The sequence below is a fragment of the Calidris pugnax genome, unplaced genomic scaffold (assembly GCF_001431845.1).
Source record: "Calidris pugnax isolate Ruff unplaced genomic scaffold, ASM143184v1 scaffold28, whole genome shotgun sequence".
Taxonomy (NCBI): domain Eukaryota; kingdom Metazoa; phylum Chordata; class Aves; order Charadriiformes; family Scolopacidae; genus Calidris; species Calidris pugnax.
This window is the reverse complement of record NW_015090842.1, coordinates 19,060,042-19,082,846: the sequence shown is the minus strand read 5'-3', so window position 1 is coordinate 19,082,846 and position 22,805 is coordinate 19,060,042. Positions and strand designations below refer to the sequence as shown.

General features: G+C 41.9%; 1 protein-coding gene across 1 annotated transcript in view; it reads right to left on the bottom strand.

Annotated features, from left to right (window-relative positions):
- The window catches only part of MMP2 (matrix metallopeptidase 2), a 41,007-nt gene extending 22,274 nt beyond the window's left edge, over window positions 1-18,733 (bottom strand). The window contains exons 1-6 of the mRNA XM_014942429.1: window positions 18,392-18,733; window positions 13,791-14,017; window positions 12,024-12,172; window positions 9,759-9,887; window positions 8,019-8,192; window positions 1,107-1,280 (exon numbers count right to left, since the gene is read on the bottom strand). Of these exons, the coding sequence (XP_014797915.1) occupies window positions 1,107-1,280; window positions 8,019-8,192; window positions 9,759-9,887; window positions 12,024-12,172; window positions 13,791-14,017; window positions 18,392-18,535 (997 nt within the window). The 5' untranslated portion in view covers window positions 18,536-18,733. The remainder of the gene's footprint in view (window positions 1-1,106; window positions 1,281-8,018; window positions 8,193-9,758; window positions 9,888-12,023; window positions 12,173-13,790; window positions 14,018-18,391) is intronic.
- Between the last annotated feature and the right edge of the window lie 4,072 nt (window positions 18,734-22,805).

Sequence of the window (22,805 nt, the reverse complement as noted above, 5' to 3'; positions counted from 1 at the left end):
TTCTGTGACTCTGCCTGTGTCTTCCCTTGGCTGCCCCATCTGTGGGGATTCTCAATGGTGGTGCAGTGTCTGTGAGTGCCATGTGCTGGTGAGAGGAAACCATGAGTGCAACAAACTGGGCCGGGCTTTATACTGAACAGGGGCAAAACATCCTTCATGCAGCCATGAGCTAGTTCCTCTGGAGATTTAAGAGCAGCACCCCAGAATGCAACGCATCTGTTTGAATTCCCAGTGTAAAGTATGCACCATTTGGCCTTTTTTAAGGTGCCCAAGGGGGCACCTTTCTTCCTCACCTTCCCCCAGGTTAAAGCTAAAACTCAACTGTGTATGTGGGAAGGCTTGGCAGGTAATTTCTGCTTTGCTGTTGTCGTTTTTGATGACCAAAATGCCATTGTAGCCTCATTGTTTGTGCTTTGAGAGGTTTTGCCTTTGCTTAGTCTGATACGTCAACGGGAAGAGAGACATTGTTTATGCGTGCTTCACTTTTTAGACTAGGAATAAATAAAAACTCAAGACCTTTTCTGGCTGAAGGGTGATCGGGAGGGGTTCTAACGATGGGGTATTGTGACATAGATGATTCATTTTGCCTTTTCCACTTATATCAGTAATTAGTCACAGTATCGGGAGCATGAACCAGTGTGTTACTGGACTAAGTTCCAGTCTCTTTTTTTTTTTTTTTGGCTAAACCATTTCACTTAGTTCTTTTGAATTGCTGAAAAGATCCATTAACTCAAGCTTAACATATTAAACAGGATTTCTTTTTTCAAGTGTAAATGTTAAGTATTAAGTTAAAATAATATTCATGCTTTCTTCCATCACATGGGACTTCTCTTCCAGGGCCATTAACAAATTGTAATCTATGGGTAATTATCCTGCAGTGGTAGACATTTGGTCCTATGGTTCAATGACATTTGTGTATCCCTGATAAACTTAGTGTGCTGTGGCAAACCGTATTGTTACATAGATCACTCCCTTTCTTGGCCACTTATGCTGAAATTGTGCCTAACTCATCAACTTTTGTGTGCTCTGCTGAAGGTGTAAAAAAGGAGACTGTAGTTATTTAAAACAATGACAAATTAGGCTGCTGCAAGCAGTGTTCCTCCTACCGGTCTCCGGACAGAATCCATATTTCTTATCCCGATCGTAGTCTTCGGTGGTTCCACACCATCGGTATCCATCTGTCCTGCCTTCTGTTGTGCACTGCTCGTAGGATTGGCCTTGAAATTTAAAGGGGAATTTGCACGGCTGGCCGTCACCATTGCCGCCCATTGTAAAAAGTGCTGTAGGGAGAAGGAGAGACAAAAAGTCAATACACAAGGCTCAATATCAACAAGGAATCACGGTGTGCCTGCAGGAATGTGCAGAGGTCTTGGCAGAGGTGTGCAGCTGTCGTGTGTGGCACAGTTCACACTTAGAACCTCTATTTTATACCAACAGCGACATGCTTTGGCAAGCGAGACCAGGGATGTTACAATCTCAACAAGTGTATGGAAGAAATAGCTGATTGATCTTTATAAATGAACTGGGAATGAAGAAAATTCTCTCAAGCTGCTTGAATGTGGCTTGAATTGTGTATATCCTTTATAGCCTGACTCATAACATTAATATCCCTTCTTGAAACAATGTTTAGGAAGAGGATTCTGAGGAAGTCACTCATGTTCCTTAGTGCTCTGCTGGTTCATTTACCTTGCATCAGAGCTGTTAGCTAGAATGGCAAACCTTGTACAGAGCCAGAAAGAAGCCAGATGGGTTTTTCCTAACGGCCATCTGTGTACATTTGCGGTTTCATTAAGATGCTGACATACAGTAGAGCTGAAGTCCAATCATAACCTGTTGGCTTTTCCTCTAGGCTTTGCTTCTCATTTTTGAGAATCCCCGCAGCTGGGCTCAGGCACTCAATAGATCAGCAAGAGAGGACAAATATGACTCCCCAAAAAAGCTGAACGCTGGAGGCTTCTCCTGTCTCTTGCTTTGTTAGTGTTCCTGAAGGTAGTGTGTTGGCCTTCTAGAGGCTGTTTGTTATCCATCCGCAAACAATACCTCTGGGCTCAGTCCTGAGAACCAGAAATCTCTCTCCTGGGTGAAGGAGTACAGACTAAACTGAGTCAAGAGTTCTGGGATGTGGCTTAGGATTTTAGTGAACTTTCTGGAATATCTAGAGGAAGCAGATAAAATCTCTCATGCTGGTATTTAAAATAAAAGTATGTCCAAATTGAATTACATGAAGATCCAGGTGGTGTGGACCATTTGACATTCTGTGACTCTGCCTGTGTCTTCCCTTGGCTGCCCCATCTGTGGGGATTCTCAATGGTGGTGCAGTGTCTGTGAGTGCCATGTGCTGGTGAGAGGAAACCATGAGTGCAACAAACTGGGCCGGGCTTTATACTGAACAGGGGCAAAACATCCTTCATGCAGCCATGAGCTAGTTCCTCTGGAGATTTAAGAGCAGCACCCCAGAATGCAACGCATCTGTTTGAATTCCCAGTGTAAAGTATGCACCATTTGGCCTTTTTTAAGGTGCCCAAGGGGGCACCTTTCTTCCTCACCTTCCCCCAGGTTAAAGCTAAAACTCAACTGTGTATGTGGGAAGGCTTGGCAGGTAATTTCTGCTTTGCTGTTGTCGTTTTTGATGACCAAAATGCCATTGTAGCCTCATTGTTTGTGCTTTGAGAGGTTTTGCCTTTGCTTAGTCTGATACGTCAACGGGAAGAGAGACATTGTTTATGCGTGCTTCACTTTTTAGACTAGGAATAAATAAAAACTCAAGACCTTTTCTGGCTGAAGGGTGATCGGGAGGGGTTCTAACGATGGGGTATTGTGACATAGATGATTCATTTTGCCTTTTCCACTTATATCAGTAATTAGTCACAGTATCGGGAGCATGAACCAGTATGTTACTGGACTAAGTTCCGCTGAGGAGAGGACTTGGAGCTTTGCAGGCCTGGCTCACACGCCTGAGTTCACTGAACTCCTGATCTGGCCCAGCTCTCATCTGTGTCCTCCTGCATCCTGGACGTGGGAGCAGCCACACAGAGGTCCTGTCTCCAGGCAAAAGAGAACTGCAGCACACACACACAGTGTCTCCCAAAAAGAGCAAGCTGCAACTGTTTGTGTTTGCCTCAAATGCTGTAGTAAGTTAGGACACATGCATTAACTAGGACTCTGGCTATCGTGATTGGAGAAAGACTTTTTTTTTTTTTTTTTAATAAAGGAATGATAGAATTGGAAGGCAAAATTCAACTGAGTTGTTTAGATGACTCATTTACCACATGAGCTGCTTCCAGCTCTAGATCTGGCAAATTCTGTATTTTAATAGCCTTTTTTTTTTGTTGGTTTAAATGTGGCTAAGTTGCAAAAACCTTATGGAAAGTCAATCTCTTACTGCTTTGCGTGGAGTCTTTCTGAGTCACAGACAAAATGCAATTTTTCATTTTGCTTGAGGTAACATCATGTGATGGTTACAATAACAGCTTATTAAGTTTTCAAATCCTCCCCCAGCCTTAACTAGAACATTCTTTGCTTTAATGTAAATGAAAGTTAAAGACAGAGACTAGGTCAGCTTCCCCCAGAACAAAACAAAAGTTTTATTTACTTGTGAGGGGATCTTAAAGGGCCTGACCCTTGTTCCCCATCGTGGTAAGCTCAGCAATTTAAAAATCAGTGCTGATGTGCTGATGTGAGAGGAGATTCAGACTGGACGTTACTAATCTGTGAGCTGCACTGCACTGTTAGCTCTTCCTGGAGAAATCAGCCAGTTGTGATGTGAGGAAGCCCCAGGCTGGAAGGCTGCTGAGAGCCCTGTGGCAGAGACTCAAGGTGGAGGGACCTGCAGCTCCAGGAGGGTTCTGCCTGGGAGAGCAGTGGAGCAGCAGCCTACAGGAACTGTGCCCAGTGTGAGGGAGCTACGGGCAGAGCACGGGTCTCAGTAACATTAGATACCTGAGGACCAAAGTTAGGAGCCTAAACTCTCTGTAGTGTCAGTGGAGATTTGAGGTCCCTTGATGCCACATGGGAAGGGAGAGGTTCAGCACACCTGCATACGACTCATGTAGTAGGTAGGTAACTTTCTGCTTTCCTTCCTTCTGCTTTGACAGCAGAATCAGTTTACAAAATTCCAGATCTGGGATTAACTTTAGAAGAGGCTAACGCAACACTGTAGCTTAAGAATTTTTTCAAAATATGCAGTGTGGCTCTATAACAAGAATTGAAACTAACTACAGTGAATTAAACAGGGGAGAATCACTGACAACTAGGAATGTTGCCCCCATCACTAGCTCTATGATGTAAATCCTCCCTATCTGAATGTATTAGCTGGGTTTTAGCAAATGGTGTCTTGGAGTAATGACTGAACAATGCAGCTCTGAATTTAATAAGAAACATCTGTTCATAACTTGAAGGATCTTGCAAAACAATTGCATCAGAAACAAAAGGCTGAAACCCTTCTTTTCCATTTCAGAAACCTTCACACAAGCATTCAGCTTTCAGAACTAGCTCTCCCTGGGAGTGCTTCACTGCTCACATTTTCAGTCTTGTATGACTTTGGGAATTTACAAAGGTATCAGTCAGGGTATGTGGATCTTGGGTTGTCCAGCTACCTATAATCCAGGCTTCATTCTGACTATATCCAAGCACTTAGAGTATCCTAAAGGAATAAGCCTAATTTTGTTCTTTTACAGCTGGAAGGATTAACCTGAGGGTGAAGAGATCTGGGGAAAGGTGGGGAATGAAGAAGATGGCAAATTGTTAGGAAGAAATGATTGTGTGTATATGCGTGTGTGCATGCATGTATCTGTCGAAGTAAACTTTAGGCTGAAGAAGCTAGTTCTAAAAGTCATGTAACTAACAATAACTGTTTTTTTTCAAATTAACTGAAGTCTGTTAAAAGTTCACACTTCCGCATGTTCATCCCGTATAGTTGTACAAATTGCTGTCACCATGGTAGTTCTCAGCTCTTGATAGGACATATAATGGGCAATTAGGGTTTTGGAAATAAAAGAATATTTAATTTTTTTTTTATCCCATTAGGGCTAGAAGACCGATATGTTCTACAACAAATTATCTTTGGAAACCCCTGGCATCCCAGTGCAGAAAATCTGTAATCTTCCATAGGATGGGGAGGGACTCCTTCTCAGGGAGTGTAGCCAGAGGACAAGGGGGAATGGTTTTAAACTGAAAGAGAGGAGATTTAAACTAGATTTCAAGAAGAAATTCTTTCCTCTCAGGGTGATGTGACCCTGGCCCAGGTTGCCCCGAGAAGCTGTGGCTGCCCCATCCCTGGAGGGGTTCAAGGCCAGGCTGGAGGGGGCTTGGAGCAACCTGGTCTGGTGGGAGATGTCCCTGCCCAGGAACACCTGGAACTCGATGATCTTTAAGGTCCCTTCCAACCCAAACCATTCTATGATTCCATGATTCTATGATGTTGGAAATTCCATGGTCTTGCAAATGCACTTGAGAAATCCCCAGAATTTGTCAAGCAAGAATCCATCTAGTGTTTGGCTACAATAGGATACTAGAGAAGTTTTGAGGACGGAGTATCTGAACTACTTCTACATACACAACAGTGATCTTTTCAAAAATTATGTGTACTTAATTGACACCTACATATTAACACATGAACACGTGTGTTTATAGTGCTCATTGAGGCTTGCCTGGGACATGTTGGGCTTTACTTGTGCATTCTTGGTCTGGCAAACCATGATCATGTCTTGTTTTGTTAGCTTTACATCTTAACATCTTAACCATCACTAATTTTGTTTCAGCAATTGGCACTCCCTTTCCTTGTACTGACCGCGTGCATTATGAATAAGTTTAGTGCTGTTATTCAAGGAGGATTAGCATAAGTCCAACAAAAGCTCCATTATTTTCTTTTTCGTTCTCTTTCATAACTCTGTTTTTATTTATTATGACACAGCGGTAGCCAGCAGGAGTTTCAGTGACCCTGTGGGCCCATTGCTCAGGATGTAAGGTAACAAGGGTGATGAAGCACTCCCTGCTGCCAAAAGCTTGTAGTAGTTGGTGATGTACAAAGGGAAAAAAGTGAATGTGGGAAACTGCAGTTCTGGGAGCGTTGGCCAATATAGGTGCCAGCACTGGAGCTGGCAAACATGGGGTGGAACAAGTGGCTAAAAGCTCCTTACCTTCTCTACTCTTATCACTGCTGATAAATTAGCACGGTAGTCTACAGCCAATTATACTAAATTGCATCTCTAAAGGTTTCCTGCTGCGTGATCTAGAGGAGATCAAATTAACACTCATATAATAATAAATTGTCCAGAATCTTATATCCAGTAGACTCATCAAGATTTTCAAGCACATAAATACATCTTCCCAATGTTTAACTGGAAACATATTCTAATAATTTTATGTGAAAGATAATGAGCAAGCAGTGTGCTCTTGTGGCCAAGAGGCCAACGGAATCCTGGGTTGCATAGGGAAGAGTGTGGCCAGCAGGTCAAGGGAGGTCATTCTCCCCCTCTGCTCTGCACTGGGGAGGCCACAACTGGAATCCTGCGTCCAGTTCTGGGCTCCCCAGTTCAAGAGGGACAGGGAACTGCTGGAGAGAGTCCAGCGAAGGGCAACAAAGATGATTCAAGGATTGGAGCATCTCCCTGATGAGGAAAGGCTGAGAGAGCTGGGGCTCTTTAGCCTGGAGAAGAGAAGGCTGAGGGGAGACCTGATTAATGCCAACAAGTCTCTAAAAGGTGGGTTGAAGGAGGATGGAGCCGGACTCTTTTCAGTGGTTCCCAGTGACAGGACGAGGGGCAACGGGCACAAGTTGGACCATGGGAAGTTCCACTCAAATCTGAGGAGAAACTTCTTCACGGTGAGGGTGGCAGAGCCCTGGAAGAGGCTGCCCAGGGAGGGTGTGGAGTCCCCTTCTCTGGAGATCTTCAAGACCCGCCTGGATGCTCCTGAGTAACATGCTCTGACAAGCTCTGGGCAATCCTGCTTCAGCAGGGGAGTTGGACTAGGTGATCTCTATGGTCCCTTCCAACTCTAAAAAATTCAGTGAAATTCAGTATTTTTAAAAGTTACGGCTACCTGAAAGCATTATACACATTGTCTAACCTGTAAATGAGTGATTCCAAATATGAAATAAATTCCTTGTGAAATGGAGGATTCTGTTCAGATTCCAAAGAGTTAGCAATTAGATATGATCATTGCTTTTCTAGAGCCTCTAACAGTGTTGTACAGACACTGATACAGAGTTATGATTTCTGAAATATAGTGTCACTCCTGTGTCTAAAGTGAGCTGCTGGAACTGCTTCATGAGTAAGAATCTGAAGACCTGTGTTAAAAATAAAAACCTAAATTCTAAAAATGTGAGTGCTCTCCTGGCTAGGGATTTGCAATGTACCAACATATAAATAACTTTGTACCCCACAGATACTCACTTGAAATGATAAACATAGTATGAGAAACAGTATGAGGTCATTTGAAGGGTGATTTGTGACAGTAACAGTCTTACATTGCACCAAAAGGGCTCCCAGAGCACCTGGATAGCCAGTTGGTAAAATTGGTGTGCAAAGTCACAATGGTTTGGCTTAATGGGTTTCATCCTAAGCTGCTGGTTTTTGTCATTGCTCTTGAAGGAGATGCAATTGCAATTGTTAGTGAAATAGCCTGAAACTTAGGGAGAGATTTCTGTCATTTAGTGTGCACCATCTCCAAATTTGGCCCTATTCTCACTCTAAAAGGTGGTTGTCTTTCCTGGATCATGAAACTGAACCCGTACTGGTTTTGATGTATATTTGGGGCCAACAGTGCTTCCGACATACCTTCAACGTGTCCTTGTTTTTAGAGAAATGCCTCTGCCTGGGTTGTGGTCAGTTACAAACTCTTCTACACCAAGGGAGCCTACAGGGAGTTTTGTCTGCTTAGATATGGAGGAGATACTAAAACCAGTAAAACTAAATTGGCCAGAAAGGAAGTGGAAAAAGTACAAGGCAAAGTAGATGGGCAAAATAAGTAAGGAACAGTCTACCAGGAGAAAAAAGTGGAAACAATGATCTACTTACACTCATGGGGACAAAAGCCATATTTGCCATCTGCATCAAAGTCTTTGGTTGTGGAACACCAGAGGAATCCATCGCTGCGTCCTGCGTCTGTGCAGCTGTTGTATTCCTTGCCATTGAACCAGAAGGGAAATTTGCAGTATTCACCATCTGCATTTCCATACTTCACTCTAACCACTAGAAAGAGAACAAATGTAGAGACGAAATTAGCCACCAACTGATATAAAAAATACAGTTTATGGAAATCTTCTTCTCCTGGAGGACATTGGTATAGAAATGCAGTCTGAATTTCCACTTTGAAATTCAATATGCTGTTGGTCTCTCCATTGGCAAGATGATCATAGCTGAAATAATAACTGGTAATTTTGAAAGAATTACATGGATATTACTCATGGTGAAGTGTTAGAGTGAACAGTGCTTAGAATCAGCCCAGAAAAATATATATGTTATTGTTGCTATGGCAATGCAAACCTATAAACATACTTTTAATGCATTTAGTAATTTAGTTTCTTTGGTAATATGGTCTAAAATGTTCAGTATAGTTCTAAAGGTTCCAGGCAGCAGTTGAGCATGAGCTGAACATGCCTTGAGCCTCATAAACCACTTTGGTATTTCCAGTTTGACTTTAATGAGATCTGCTGTGGCACTGGGGGCACAGACACACCCAGGTCCTGGGTTTTATTTCACTTTGTCACGTGTAGTCCTAAAACTGCAGTGCTGGTGCTGTAAGATATATTAATGTATAGCTAATTCACTTATCCATAGCATTTCTTTTGATGGCAGTAACCAACTGGATGCTTGTGCAGTATTTCCATGAATATGGAAAACAGTTTCCTCCTATTTATAGTTAGTCTGAGGCAGGGATCCACTCCAGTTGCTACATATACTGGTCAGTGCTTCTGTTGAAGTTAAAAGAAAGCCAAGCAGAAGGAACTTGACTATTTTGGTATTAAAGGCCAACTATTTTTTCAATGGGAGGACAGCTGAGAAAACTAGAATTTGAAATGAAAGGCAAACATGAGTTTGAATTCTTATTCTAAGTGTTCCAAATTATTTTACAGTGGAAGGATTAAAATTAGAAATATATGATTGTGGCAAAGCTCAAACAGAAAAAAGAGGTTCCAGGTCATACCAGCTGGACTTCAGTTGCTCTCTTCTAAAGGGTAGAGCAAACTCTCTCTTAAAGCTTCTTGGAGCTGGTCTTAATCCACTGTTTGATGTTGATTTTGTTTCAGTTATCAGTTTGAGGGGTTTATATTTGATTTCTTTTTGACATGAGTATATAAATCCTTATTAAGGTGGATGGTTCAATTCTTAACAACTGGAACCACAGCTTAAGTCATCTTAAAAGGGTGTGCCAGCTGAACAGCACTGCCCAGTCTGCCTCTTACAAATGACCCAAAGGATGTTGTGGTTTGGGTACCTGAGAACCGATGCGTTCAAAATCATAGTTGTGGCTTTGTACTTTTCCCACAATTCACAAAGGTTGTGCAGCATTGGGTCCATTATTAATTCGGGTTTTCAAGGTGCAACAGTAGAAGAACGGAAAGGGTAATCCTAGGTAACATTTATTTAGGAATTCCCTAAACATTTTGTAGAGAACAGTTCAAATTGTATAAATTAATTTTCATCCCCTAACGTTTATTGAGGTGTCAATGAAAACATTTTGTGCAGTGCCTGAAACAGCATTAAAACATAGCAGCCAGCAGGCCATATGTTCTGAAACATTAAAAAGTCTGGTACCTTGCCCCTCTCCAAGAGTCCACAGTTCATCATCATCAAAGTGGGAGTCTCCTCCAATTCCTGGCCCCGGTGCAAAGGCGTGAGCCAGGAGACCGTCTTTGCCATCAAATGGATAGCCATCGCCGTGTTCTGCGGGAGGAAGCAGACAAAAAAGACCAGTTTCTAATGACCTTGACTCTGTCAGAGTCCGTACGTGAGTGATGACTATCGTGTGTACTTTCCCATCCAAGACAGCAGCAGAATACTCCAGTGAGTGAGCTTATTGGTGTGGGTTGTGCTGGCAAGACTGAACCAGAAGAGAAGCTGCCAGTTCTTACAAAGAACGTTAAGTGTCAGTACTGCAGTTGTCACAGCGTGGTATTTTATATCTCATAAGTGTTGTGGAAAGGAATCAAAGACAGTGAAGAACAGTGAAATACTGTATATGAGATGTACGACACACTGCTGTGTCTCAATGGACACTGGTAGGAGCTATAAAATAAACATTGCAGATGAGGGGTTTCTTCAGATTATTTGTATCAGTTTCCAACATGGAGATTGGAAAGTGAAGGCAGATTTCTTTTTGCAGGCTACTCTTTTCTGCTGCATCTCAGACTGCTGTGCTCTTTTCTTTGTGCAGGATACGAACAGCTTCAAGCAGGAAAGCAAATCAGGTGAGTGTCTCAGGAGTGGGTCCCTAGAAAGCCAGCTCTTATTCAACGCTCTGAGGCCCATTGAATGAGCCTATTCCTGCCCCACATCAACCACTCCGAGGCTCAGACAGCTCACAGGGCAACAGCAGGTTAAGTAGCTCTCCTGTTATTGCACTGTAGGCTTTTCTTGGAAGTACACCGCATGTGGGTAAGGCAGGCTGGCAAGGGCATAACCCTGTTATTCAGAGCTTTCCCACCACACTGACCGGTGCATCAAAGCTGGCTGCCAGCACCTCCAGTTGCATCATTTCAGGCCTCTTGGTTTGATGTCTTGCCATTTAACAGAAGCCCTAAACACACAGCCCCAATTCTCTACTCTGTTACACCGATTTCATGCTGGTGTCACTCTCTTAATGCTAGTTCAGTTCATTCATTTCAGTAGACTAGTGTGTCAGTTGTCAAGGAGAAGATTTTGACATATATTAGATGCTTTACTCCCATTTATTTCAAAGTAGATCCTGTGCTTAAGAGAAAGCTTCAAAATGAAAGACCTTGTGGATGTCCCAGCTCTCGTGGATCTGACATTTACTAAAGTGATAAGAAAGAATGAATGTGGAAGAAGCTGTTCTCCCACTGTTTCTGAGCTGACTATAACCAGCAAGTACTAAAATCAGCAGTAACACTTCTGCTTTTGTAAGACTTCTTTTGCAAACCAAGCCAGCCTGGATGAGGATCTGAAGTTTTGAGTTCTGTACAGAATCTCTGAAGCTTTTGAGGTCAACTCATCAGTAGCTAAAGCAAAGAAAACCGGCTTGAAATGGAGGCTTTTACAAAGAGCTCAGTTATTCTTTGAACTGTTCACTTTGCTTCCAAAGCCTACCTCCCAAGTGATTGGCTGCACAAGTACCTTCATTAGTATTAAAAATTCTGTGACTGTCTGTAAGAAGTAGAAATCCTCCAGGTTTACACTGAAAAGCTATAAACTTTCTTTCATGGGAAATGAAAGTTAATTGAGAAGGCATGTACAATGAAAATAAAACGAAGTCACCTATCATCAGCTGGACTCAAAACATAATTCAGCTTAAAATTCATATTTTAAAATTCCTCAAGGCCAGTGAATACATTGAAAGCCTGCATTCTGCTGTGCACACAGACCAGCTATGGAGTCAAAACTGGAAGTCACAAATCCATGTTTCAGCTCCAGTATGTTAGGACCTCCACCACTATCACTGGAAAACCGAGTAGGGAACTATAAACAAACAGTACCATGGCATCCCATTCTCTGCTGTGGGGGAAGCCAGCTCCCAGCATCTGAAGATCTGTACCAATATTTCCCAGTTCTATTTCTGATTTGTAAATTTAAAAATAAAATGTTGCCCCGAGCAATTCTCATTTGGAAAGATAAATATAGTATAAGGATATTGTATAAATACTTCTCTCTCTCTCACGTAGAAGAAAGAAAAAAGAATATCTCAGTGAAATTAGATCTTAGCTTATATAAGCCAAGTGCAAGCTAGGACAAGGTTTGCCAGAAAGGCTCACGGGTACTACTTGCTGAGGGTAGATCATTCCAATACTAAGGATTAATGAAAGGAACAAAACCAAAAACATATGTAAAAATAGAAAAATATACCCCATCGGCCAAAATTAATCATTATGTCTGCTTCTCCATCGTTTATTCGGTTAAATCTCAGCGGTGTGACATCACTCCAGACTTGAAAGGCTCGAGCAAAGGCATCGTCTACTGTCTCAGGATCCAAATCCGGAGTGTAGCCTATAATCCTGAGAGGTAAGAGGAAGAGTTAAATAGCACATAAAACCCCTCCCCGTGTTTGTTCTTTACTGATCAAAATGCTGAGTAGACTCAGTAGTCACACCAGTTAAGAGGTAAGGCTGCTCCACGTGAGAGCTAGGCACCTTCCTTTGGCTGAGATGTGGTTTTAGATGTGGCACTTACTATTTATTTTCCTTTAGAACTGAGGCAGCAGCATGAAGAAACTGACACAGCCAGAGGCTGGGGAGCCTGCGTGGCCATGGGCCTTGGGCAAAGCATTTCGGGGTTTGCACAGTGCTGAGGTGCTGGCAAGACATCACCTTTTTTTTGCTCCATTAGATTTGAGGTTTACATTTTTGTAACTACTTAGCTTGATACCACATCTTGATAGATAAGATTTATTTGCCAGAAAAAGAGGTAAATAACATTCTGAAACTTTCAAGTGTGGGTTGTTTTGCTCTTTAATAACAACTCCCCAGCCCTTCTCCCTCACCCATGTAGTGACCTTTCTATTGTTTCATGCCAGTTGAATGCTGATCCTTTCTCAGCGTGTCGGTGACGTTGGCAATAGGATACATGGGGAAACAGAAGGTTAAAGCCTCCAAGGTAGAGCTATAAGCCTCCTATTGTTTCATGCCAGTTGAATGCTGATCCCTTCCCAGTGTGTCGGTGACGTTGGCAATAGGGGGAACAGAAGGTTAAAGCATTCAAGGTAGAGCTATAAGCCTGGCATGGGGAAAGGACAAACTCTTAAGTGCGTTGCTTTCTTCTTTTTCATAGATTAAAATTGAACTTCTTAGTGTCTTATATTACAGCCAGCTAGCCCCTGTGTAAAGGCAAGTCTCCAGTTCTTTGCTGCTGTGCATAGTGAGGAAAACGACTTTGGGTCTAAGGAGAATGAGGAAGAATCAGAGGAAGCCCATCAGAAAGTGGAGGCTGCGAGAGCTGCCATGGGCTTTTTTTAGTGTTTATTAGGCTGGTTGCAGATTGAGGGATGCTTTTGGTCGTAACTTGTGAGGAAGCAGCAGACCAAGCAGCTAAGAGAGATCTGCTGCTTGTTCTCATCAGTGCTAAAAATTTGTTCCTGGACTATCTAAGGCAATGGTGGGGTTTTTTTATTACTGACTTCAGTGAGAGGTGTATTGGTCTCTAACTATTCAGAGTAAGAAATGAAAACATGCCAAAACTATTCCAAAAAACTTGCTTTAAGTCATGTCTGTACATATCTGAAATACACTTGTTTTGTTTTAAAGTCTGTTTGATGACTGCCGAACGCAGTGGAGTTTGTCCTCCTCCGTGGCCTCTGCAGTCAGTAGGTACTGTGGTCCCTGCTGAGGGACATCTGCTCCCCTTGGAATGCTTGCAGCAGAGCAAAGAGCAAACCCCAAATCTCATTAGTCTCAACTAGAACCGTAATGTTGAGCTTTAGCTGATTATTCCTGAAATTTTACAATTTGAAATTTCCAAGGTGGTTGCTAAAACATCTAGTAGTTATCCAAACACAAAAAGAGATAATTGAAGAAATCCTGTCCAGCCCAACAAGCAGCTACTCCACTTCCAAGTGTCTTGTTCGATTGGTTCTTAAAAGGTTATGTATGAGCAAAACCCAACACCACCAGCCAGTACCTGTAAGTTATATGATTCTTTTCCCATTTTGGCTTTCTTGGAAAGAAGTTGTAATTGGCTACATCTGGGTTACCACAGCGCGGTTTCTTCATTGTCTCAATAGTATTTTGATCCAAATCTCCAGTTTCAGGCAGCCCAAAAAATTTCTGCATTTTCTTCAAAGTGTCTTTCAGGACAAATAAATTGCAATTGTCTTTGGGGCACCCATAGTATTTATTCAGGTATTGCTTGAAAAAAAATCACAGAACAAAGACTTTAACATTCATAAAAGAAATAGTTAATCATTGCAAATAAATACTGTAATTCCATGTTAGCTTCCCATCTGTAATTTGCAAGTTTTATTTTCAAAATTACTATTATTAGTAACTGAGACACCAGCAGAATCTCCTTAATTGACACAAACCATCCTTGATCACACAACATTGCTAATTAAGCAATCACTTCCACTATTAGCTATCACCTTTAGTTAATGAATTGCTTTATTAATAAGTAGAGCATTGAGCTTTAATGTAGAACTACAAAGTAAAAATGGGTTTATCTTTTTTGGTTTCCTTATGATGTATAAATCTGCTTACAGTTTTAGATTTTGTGCTTTTTTTTTTTTTCCTGGAAGACTCTATGGATTATTGAGAAACTTGCCAAGGTATCAAAGCAACCTCACAAATGAGACCATGTTAATTGAAAAGAAAAAACCTCCTATTGCTTATTCAAACTGCACAGAGCTATTTGAATGTGTGTGTGTGTTCACTTTTGACTCAACCATTGCAAGGATCTGAGGAAGGTGGACTTTGGGAACATCTCAGTTGCCTGGACACTGCAGACAATCTATATCTGCGTATCTAAAACTCCATCAAACACCCCAGCAGATTATGGCTACGCTGATTTTTTTGGTACAACCACAGTGGCAGATCACAAAATTAGCTCTCCTACAAAACAGTGGTCATCAAAAAAACACCCCAGTGGTGCATCAAAAAGGCAGCAAGAATCTATCCTTTTCATCTCTTAATCTAAAATAATATCCACCCAACTCTCCTCCACTTTCCACTTTGATCAATATGACCTAATTAGCAGGTGTAGTGCAGTTCAAAATAAAAATTTCAGTCTGTTGCTGGCTGTTGCCTCTAATCCCGGAGGAGCGGTGGGTTAGTCTGTTCCCTGGCAAGTGCTCCAGGTAAGCTCCCTGTCTTTCAGATGTTTTGAGAAGTTGCATATTTATGTTAAACTAAACTGTAGATAAACAGCTGTGGTCCTGCTTATCCATCTGGGGCCCTCACCTTCTGTGCAATACACGAGTGAGATCACACAAACAATTTAGTATTTAGGATTTTTTCCCTTAGGGTCAGTGTTGACTGGCAGAATAACTCTGAGCTTCTTGGGGTAAGGACGAACTCTGATAGGATGCCTGGCAGTCTCCAGCACGTGGTGAAACCTGCCCTAAAAACTTAGTCAAATGAAAAAGGGTTACAAGAAGCAAATGAGAAAACTTTAGCAACTATATAAAATCCTTTACCAGCTCTGTTCCTAACCAGAGACTGACAAACATGGCCACAGAGCAGGCAGCTGGCAGGTTAGAGGCTTTGGATTCAGTGTCAGGATCCAGATGGGATTTGAGAAAACCTGTAGCTCCAGCTGTTGCCTGAGCTTGGGCTGGTGCACAGGTAGGCTCAGCCACGCTGTTTAGGTTTCGTACAGCTTTAGATTGTTTAATTTATATCCCCATCCAGGAGTAGATAAATGGATTATGATGAAGATGTTCATTTGGATACTTCTATAATGAAAATAACCCAATTATTATCTAACATTATCTAATTCTTTTTCATTCACAGGTCCTAAACAGCTTGACTAAACTATCTGGAGTTTATCCAGTAAAGTGAATCTCACGGTTCTCCTGCACAGAGATTTCAGGAACTCCACACTCAAGTCTGGGTTTCCATTATTTTATGCCTAGCTCTAGAAGAAAAGCTAGAGCCATGTCAAATGGCAGATGTTCCCACAGGGATGTGTAGGACACCCACACTGATGCTGAGCATGACACAGAGCTGAGATGCCCTTGCCAATGATGCTGTTAGACAGGAAGGTTGCAGGTTGCTGGTCTTTCCAGTAAAACGGTCTGTAGCAGAGGAAGAAGCATCCTTTGGGCATTGTATCCAAAATATGAACTACAAATCCAAGGTAGGAGAACACCCTAAATAAGGTAAAGGTGTATTTGCCAAAAATGTATCAGAAATATCAGGGAGAATTTTTTCTGACAGGATTGCAAGAAGCATGACAAAATGACTGCACATCTAAGTTCTTGTGCCTGGAAGTATTCATGAGGGAAACCTTACTTTACATACCTAATTAATTGGCTGAAGTTCACCCAGGAGACTACATCAGAAAAATATAGCAAAGGATATCTGATGATTACAGTTGGTCAAGCCTGGATTTCACCACCCTCCTCATTAAGTCCAGGCATACCTCATCTACCCTGCAGAGGAAATGGTTCAGAGATAACTCAGAAAAAGGATTTAATCAAGATGTTACACCATTTCCTTCAGAAGGTCCTCCATTCACATACTGACTAAGCACAGACTATGCCTAGTTTTTGTCATTTTTGTAACTTCTGACGTGGTATCTCTCCAGTGGAGACTGGCACTGGCAAATAATGGATGCAGAATGGTTTCACAGTGGTTTCACTACCACCAAGCTTCTGTATGCTTATAGTTAATGGGGCCTAGTGGAAATTACATGAAATGCATTAAGAACATAATCAAACAAGCCAGTTTGGAGGATCTATTCTGATCCCAGTTTACATTTTAGTGTAGTCTGATAGATTTTTCCTGTGCTTCTGTTTGCATCTCCCAGTGAGGTACCATGGTATAATATAGACTATACAGCAGAACTGAAGTTTACTGAAGAAGCAGGATGCTGCTCTTGCCATTTTAGGTTTGGGAGTAAGCTATACAACCAAAAATATAAAATGAGGCATGCTAAAGAATTGTACTTGCTAGGATTCTAAATAAAATGCGGACCCTTCTCAGTTTTTCCTAAAATGGAGATTTTACTGAAGATGAGAAATGAACATAACCAGCTGTTCTATGAGAAGAGAATCCTGAAGAAAATGTAGTGTCTCTGTAAACCACATCTTGGCCTAGGCTGCAAAATCCAGTTTCCCCAGAGTCAGCAGGGAGCTGTGGTGATCTGGAATTTTGATCCAGCCCATTAATGAAACAGGGTCCAGCTGCAACACAGCAATTTGTGTTGCGCTGGTGAGTGTTGGGGCTGTTGAGGCGGAGGGGCTGAGGGGGAGGCAGGCAGTGAGCGTTACCCAAGAAATGCTCCAGGAAAGACAAAGGAGAACTGCCCTGTTAAACCAGCTTGTAATTTTCCTCTGAGTGCACATAATAAATAGGTTGTTCGAAAGTAACAGAGATGAGGGAAGATGTGGATTGCTGTTATTGAATAAAAGCCTGACTGTGTCTAAGAAAATAGATTATTTATGAGGAGTTAGATTACGATTAGACGTGTGTGACCCCACTCTCCTCTCCCACATACACTGCCACCCCCTTCCCCCCACCTCCTGGCTGCTCTGCTGCTAAGGCAAAACCTTGGGTGAATTTGTTTTGTTAAAGGCTGAGGAGTGCCCTTTTTTTGGGTCAGTTTGTCTGTTTTTCCTAAACTTTCCACCACAGTTCCCATCTGGAAATTCTCTCTCTCCCCTCCCCCAGATCTCCTTTAACCTGGCAGGCTTTCCCAAGATGCACACCGACGCCTAAAGAAAAGTGACCAACTTTCAAACCTCTGTGTCCTAAAATAAGAATAATTTATCTCAATCTTCCTTAAAACAGACTTACTGCTGAAGGAGAGAAATGTCCGTAATTTACATGCTAAAATAAGGATAATCCATCTCAATCTTCCCTTAAATGGACTTCCCCATAATGTCATTTTTATGAAGGTCCACAGGGCTAAAATAAGGCTAGAATAAAACGCTGTAGAGTTATAGCTATAATTTGCTAATGTCACAGAAATCCAAACTCCCTTTTTTGTTCCAGATTGAATTCGGAAAAAACCATTTTATTAAACCTCTGATGAGATTTTTTTTTCAGTCGAAACTAGTCACAATGGCTGCTGAAACTCGAGCCAGCTTTGGATTGTAACTGTCCCTTAAAGCTGTGTTTATGCAACACACGGTAAGCAATCTGGAAAACAAACTTCTGAGCGCTGTGCTAAAGGCATGAAGTGAGTCTCGACAGCCCTTGCTTCTACTTGATCAAAGTAAAAACATTATATGTCTCTTCTTTGCCCTTCTCCCGTCTTACCCTTGCAATCTTTTGATTATAGCCAACGATGATTTAATGAAATTATTTTGTATGTTCAAAATTAATGAAAAAAAAAAAAAAAAAAAAAGAGCTTTCTTTGCCAGCTTTAAAAATTTTAAGAGAGGAAACATAACTTGGCTCTAGTTTTAACTTTTGAAAGCCGATACCTTTGCTAGCTAGCACTTCCAGAGACTCTGGGGAGAGAACGCTACAGTCATTCCTTAGCTCAGCTGAAACAAGAAAGAAACATCTGCTTATGAAACAACAATATAAATCTGAAGCAAAGATGAAACCAACACTTACCACTGCTAGTTCTTTGTCTGTTTTGGGAGTGCTGTCTCCAGGAAACTTAATGATTGGTGATGGTGCAGCTAAAGTTTTGTTCGAAAGATAAACTTGGATTAATAGCACTTTAAAAACGAAGCCACAGACAATGTGAGTCTTCATTCTGCCTTAAACTGGTGCTCTCCTCTTTGGAAGAAGGTTTTCCCGGTCTGCCTGTCAGCTCCTTTAGCTGCGGGATGCACCAGTTGCTTATCTGTGCATCTTAACTCTCTGCACCGCGTTCCCTTTTGCTTGCTCTAGCAATTCCTTTGTATGTTTAAAACATCCAGATGCGCAGTCTCAAGCTACCACAAGAGGAAGTCTGAAAAACTAGTGGAAACATGAGAAAAGGGCAGTTACCAGATGTGATTGCTGTGATTTTAAGGTAGCAACAGGCAGATACTTTTTACTGCTGAAAGAGGCCACATTTTTGCCTCATTTGCATACGTGAAAGCATTTAGTTATGCCAGAGAGCAGAAGAAACCACAATCTGACTTAATCTTGAAGATTAAGCGTCCCACGTATATTTAGAATAAAGCAAATAAATAAATTCCTAAACATTATTTCCCTGACCAAGTATATTTATTATTTTTTAGCCTGTTTTTTTGGTTTTTGGGTTTTTTTTGGTTTTTTTTTTTTTTTTGCCACAGACATGATCAACTGCTTCAGTCATTTGTGGTTACGCTCCTTCCCCGTGCCTTACAGTCAACATTTGTTTGGGTTTAGAACCACCAACGGGCACGGGGCAGCACCTTAATCTGCTGGGTAAGGGCTCAGGGGGCAGATTTAGCAATAGGAATTATCCTCCATAATTGACGTCAGGGGAGTTGGAGAAGATGCAGAGTTTGCTTGTGCTGGGGGCTTGTTCCCCTGGTGCAGCTGCCTTAGTCTGGAATTCTGTTGGAAATATGGCCATTGCTGTGGACATTCTTTTTATTGTGTCATTCATGATATTGCCAGCTTTGAGATGTTATTACGAGCGGAATATTTTTTTTAGTGGAATATCCCTAGTGTAGGAGCTTGGCTCATGACTTTTTAAGATGGGAAGCTGGCAGTTCTGCATGAATGCAAACTGTGTTCTGGCCGGCCAAGTGTCACAGAAGAGTTTCTATGAAACATGTGTCCAGCCGTCACGGTTCCTCTGAGCTGGATGGCAGCGTAAGGGCTGTCACGGCTTTCCACTGAACGGTACATCAAAGTTGTCCAGACAGGACTCTCGTTACCAAATCAGGCTGTCAATGAAAGGGAAACACTTTGCTGTGTTTGGTACTTACTCGTAATATTTTGATATTTGATCGTAAATAGGTGATATAGACACTTCTTGGATTTATGCTAATATCAAACTATTTTGCTGACTGCACCCGGTCATCCATGAGCTGACTAGTCATATCTGGAGGCAGGGGTTCCAAAGGGTGGGCTGAGGGCTTCACAGATGAAATGTTGACAGGAGCTTTTGCTCCTGCCCGTGCAGTCCCACTGACAGCCCCACACGGCAGTTGTACGCGCGGCCGCTGGCCCAGTCGGCCATGGGAAGCAGCACTTAACGCTCAAGAATGGTCACTCTTGGGATGGTCACTCTTGGGATGTTCATTGCATGAAAATGGAGTTTTCTTTGTAAACAAGTAGCTTTGTATTTATGCCCTCTCATCCTTCCCTGTGTGATTCCAGCGGCGCTTGAGTTACAGGGAACAACTTTCCTCTAGTGGTTCGGCTTTGAAATGACGTCTTCTTTTTTAGCTTTTCCCCATCAGTAAAAGCCTGAGTCATACCTAAGAGTTGCCTTAATAAGAGAGCCACCAAGCTGGGGAGGGGCCTGGAGAACAAGTCCTACAAGGAGAGGCTGAGGGAACTGGGCATGTTTAGTTTGGAGAAGAGGAGGCTGGAACGTAAAGCAAAACTGACCATATCTACTATAACAGTTCATGCATAAAGTTCCTTAACATGCTCCCTGTACCACACAATTCACTTCCTCTGATTGCTGTACCTTGAGGCCGCAATGCAATACCTGCTCAGCAGCTCTACAGCTGTACTGCTTGGCTGCTGGGAGTAAGAAGTGAATCACACTTCATTCAACGACTCATATCTGCCCAGCAGAAAAAAAACCAGACTAGATGTGTGTGCAGAACAACCCTGTGAACTCTGTCTCAAGGTGACTTGTTACACTGAGTGCCTGTCCTAAAAATCAGCAAAATCTTGGTTATAGCAAGACATTTACACCAATATAGTGTGATTACTAGCCATCTGTTATAGCAGTCAGAAGATTGGAGGGTTTGGGGGGGGGTTAGGTTTGGGGCTTTGGGGTTTTTTTGCAGGGAGAGAGGGGTGTGTTTTTTTTTTTTTTTTTTTTGGGTTTTTTTTTTTTTTTTTTTTTTTTTTTGTGGTTGTGGGGGTTTTTTTGGTTTTTTTTTTTTTTTTTTTTTGTGTGGTTGGACTCGATGATCTCAGAGGTCCCTTCCAACCACTAAGATTCTGTGATTCTGTGATTCTGTGAAACGCCAGTTCTGAAAATATGATCCAGTTTTTCCACAGCCCTGCATTAGATAGTGATTTGTTTGCGATGTGTCCGGCCATGTGAAACTGTAAGAGAACAAAGGCTGAGAAAGCCTTCACTAGATGAGCCAAACTACTCTTAACTTGTCCTTAATTAACCAAGTAAAAAATATTATGTGTTGTGTTGCGAGATTCTGCAGTTATCTCTGTGCTCTGCAGTAGGTCAAGGGCTGCTGTAAATCTTAAAGCGTAAGAACCACCTCATTTTCATAAGAATTTTAATGTAATTTATGGTGGCTTAGTAGCTTTCATTTAGAAGGGTACTGCAGTGAAGCCATTTAAAGCCAAATGTGTCCTGGCACATTCCTGTTGCACTCATAAGCCTCATTGAAATCTAATGAATGCTTAATTCTCAGTGTGCCTTAATGAACCTCCAGTCAGAAATGGATGAGGAAACTTTTGAATGGGCTGTGTGGGCTGTGCAGTTGGAAAATCTCACTGGATTTTGTTCCTTATCTTTGCTAGCAGTGAGAGTAGGTGGAGGTTGCTTTCTAAATTCATTTCCTCAAAAGAAATTGCCAAAGTAAGAGAAACCATTCAGACCTGCAGCGGAGCATTGTTTCTCACCTTTGAGTGCTGTTTTGCTGGTAAACTGCTTTGCTGGTACTGCTTCAGCTAGTGAGCAGTTAAGCAACTTGTGTGCAACTAGGAAAAATAAAACATAATGGAAAACTGGATTTCTGGGTACTGGGTGAACCCATATATTGAGTTTCTGACCATTCAGTAGAAGGTGTTCTCCGCCATTCACACACGAGGTCAGTATCAGGTTATGAGATCCCACCTGAGGTGCCCTCTTTCAGAGAAACAAAGCAAAATAAACGCCAATGACACTTCTTTGTGAGAGCAGAAGTCCTGTTGTATCACAAATAAATTTGGGGTAAAATGTTTCTTCTCTCCTTATATTTCTCCATGAGCTCCGTGGGATCATCCTGTTCTCAGTGTGCTGCAGAGGGGCTGTTTTTCTGGGCTAGGAATGCAGTGGTGCCAAGTCCTGACAGTTTGGAAAATCTGGTGCTGGCAGCCTCTGCTGTGAGCCAGAGTTTGGGCTGGATGAGCTCCTGAGGTCTCTTACAGCCCAAGCTACCCCGTGGTCCTACCACGCTTGCTGAGTTTGAAAAGACACGGTATGATGTACTTTCTGTTCTCAGACCAGATGATAAGCCTAAAATCAGGGAGGCAGAGTCTGAAACGTTTGAACTGATGTATTTTGACACTGACAGATTGATGGTTTAACTGCTGTTAAAGTTTAGTGCATAAACATTCCTCCATGCTCCATACTTTGAAGAGATTACCTCTAACAATAATTAGTGGCACCTGAATGGATTCCTGGCAGTTAAAAATTAAGTAAAGAAGCAATAAAAAATGGAGAGAAAGAGGAAGAAGCCCCCTTGAGAAGCAAACATAAGGCCACCTACCAACTTCATGGAAGAGCAGAAAGACCAACTTAGATCTCCTTTCTCTTATATTAATACTCATTCTGCAAGATACTTTGTCCATCTACGTAGATGCTACCTCTGGATTAGCTACAGAAAATGAACACAGTTATAACTCCAACTACAGCCTTTATGTATTTGAGGAAAAAAATAATTTCAATGTTGCATATAACTTCCGTATTAAGTAAGATATTTATTTGATGTATACATTAATTTATCTCTCCTGAGTCATAAAAAGCTCTTCTTTAGTTACTGTGTTTGTTTCAGGTTAGAACTGCACCACACTGAAAAATTTAAACCACCTACTTTGTGAGTAAGATGCCAGATTTGATTGTTAAATGCCTACTTTCATGCGTTAATAGGAACTGTATGGCAGAAACCACACAGTCTGAAATGGCAAATGCCTCTTT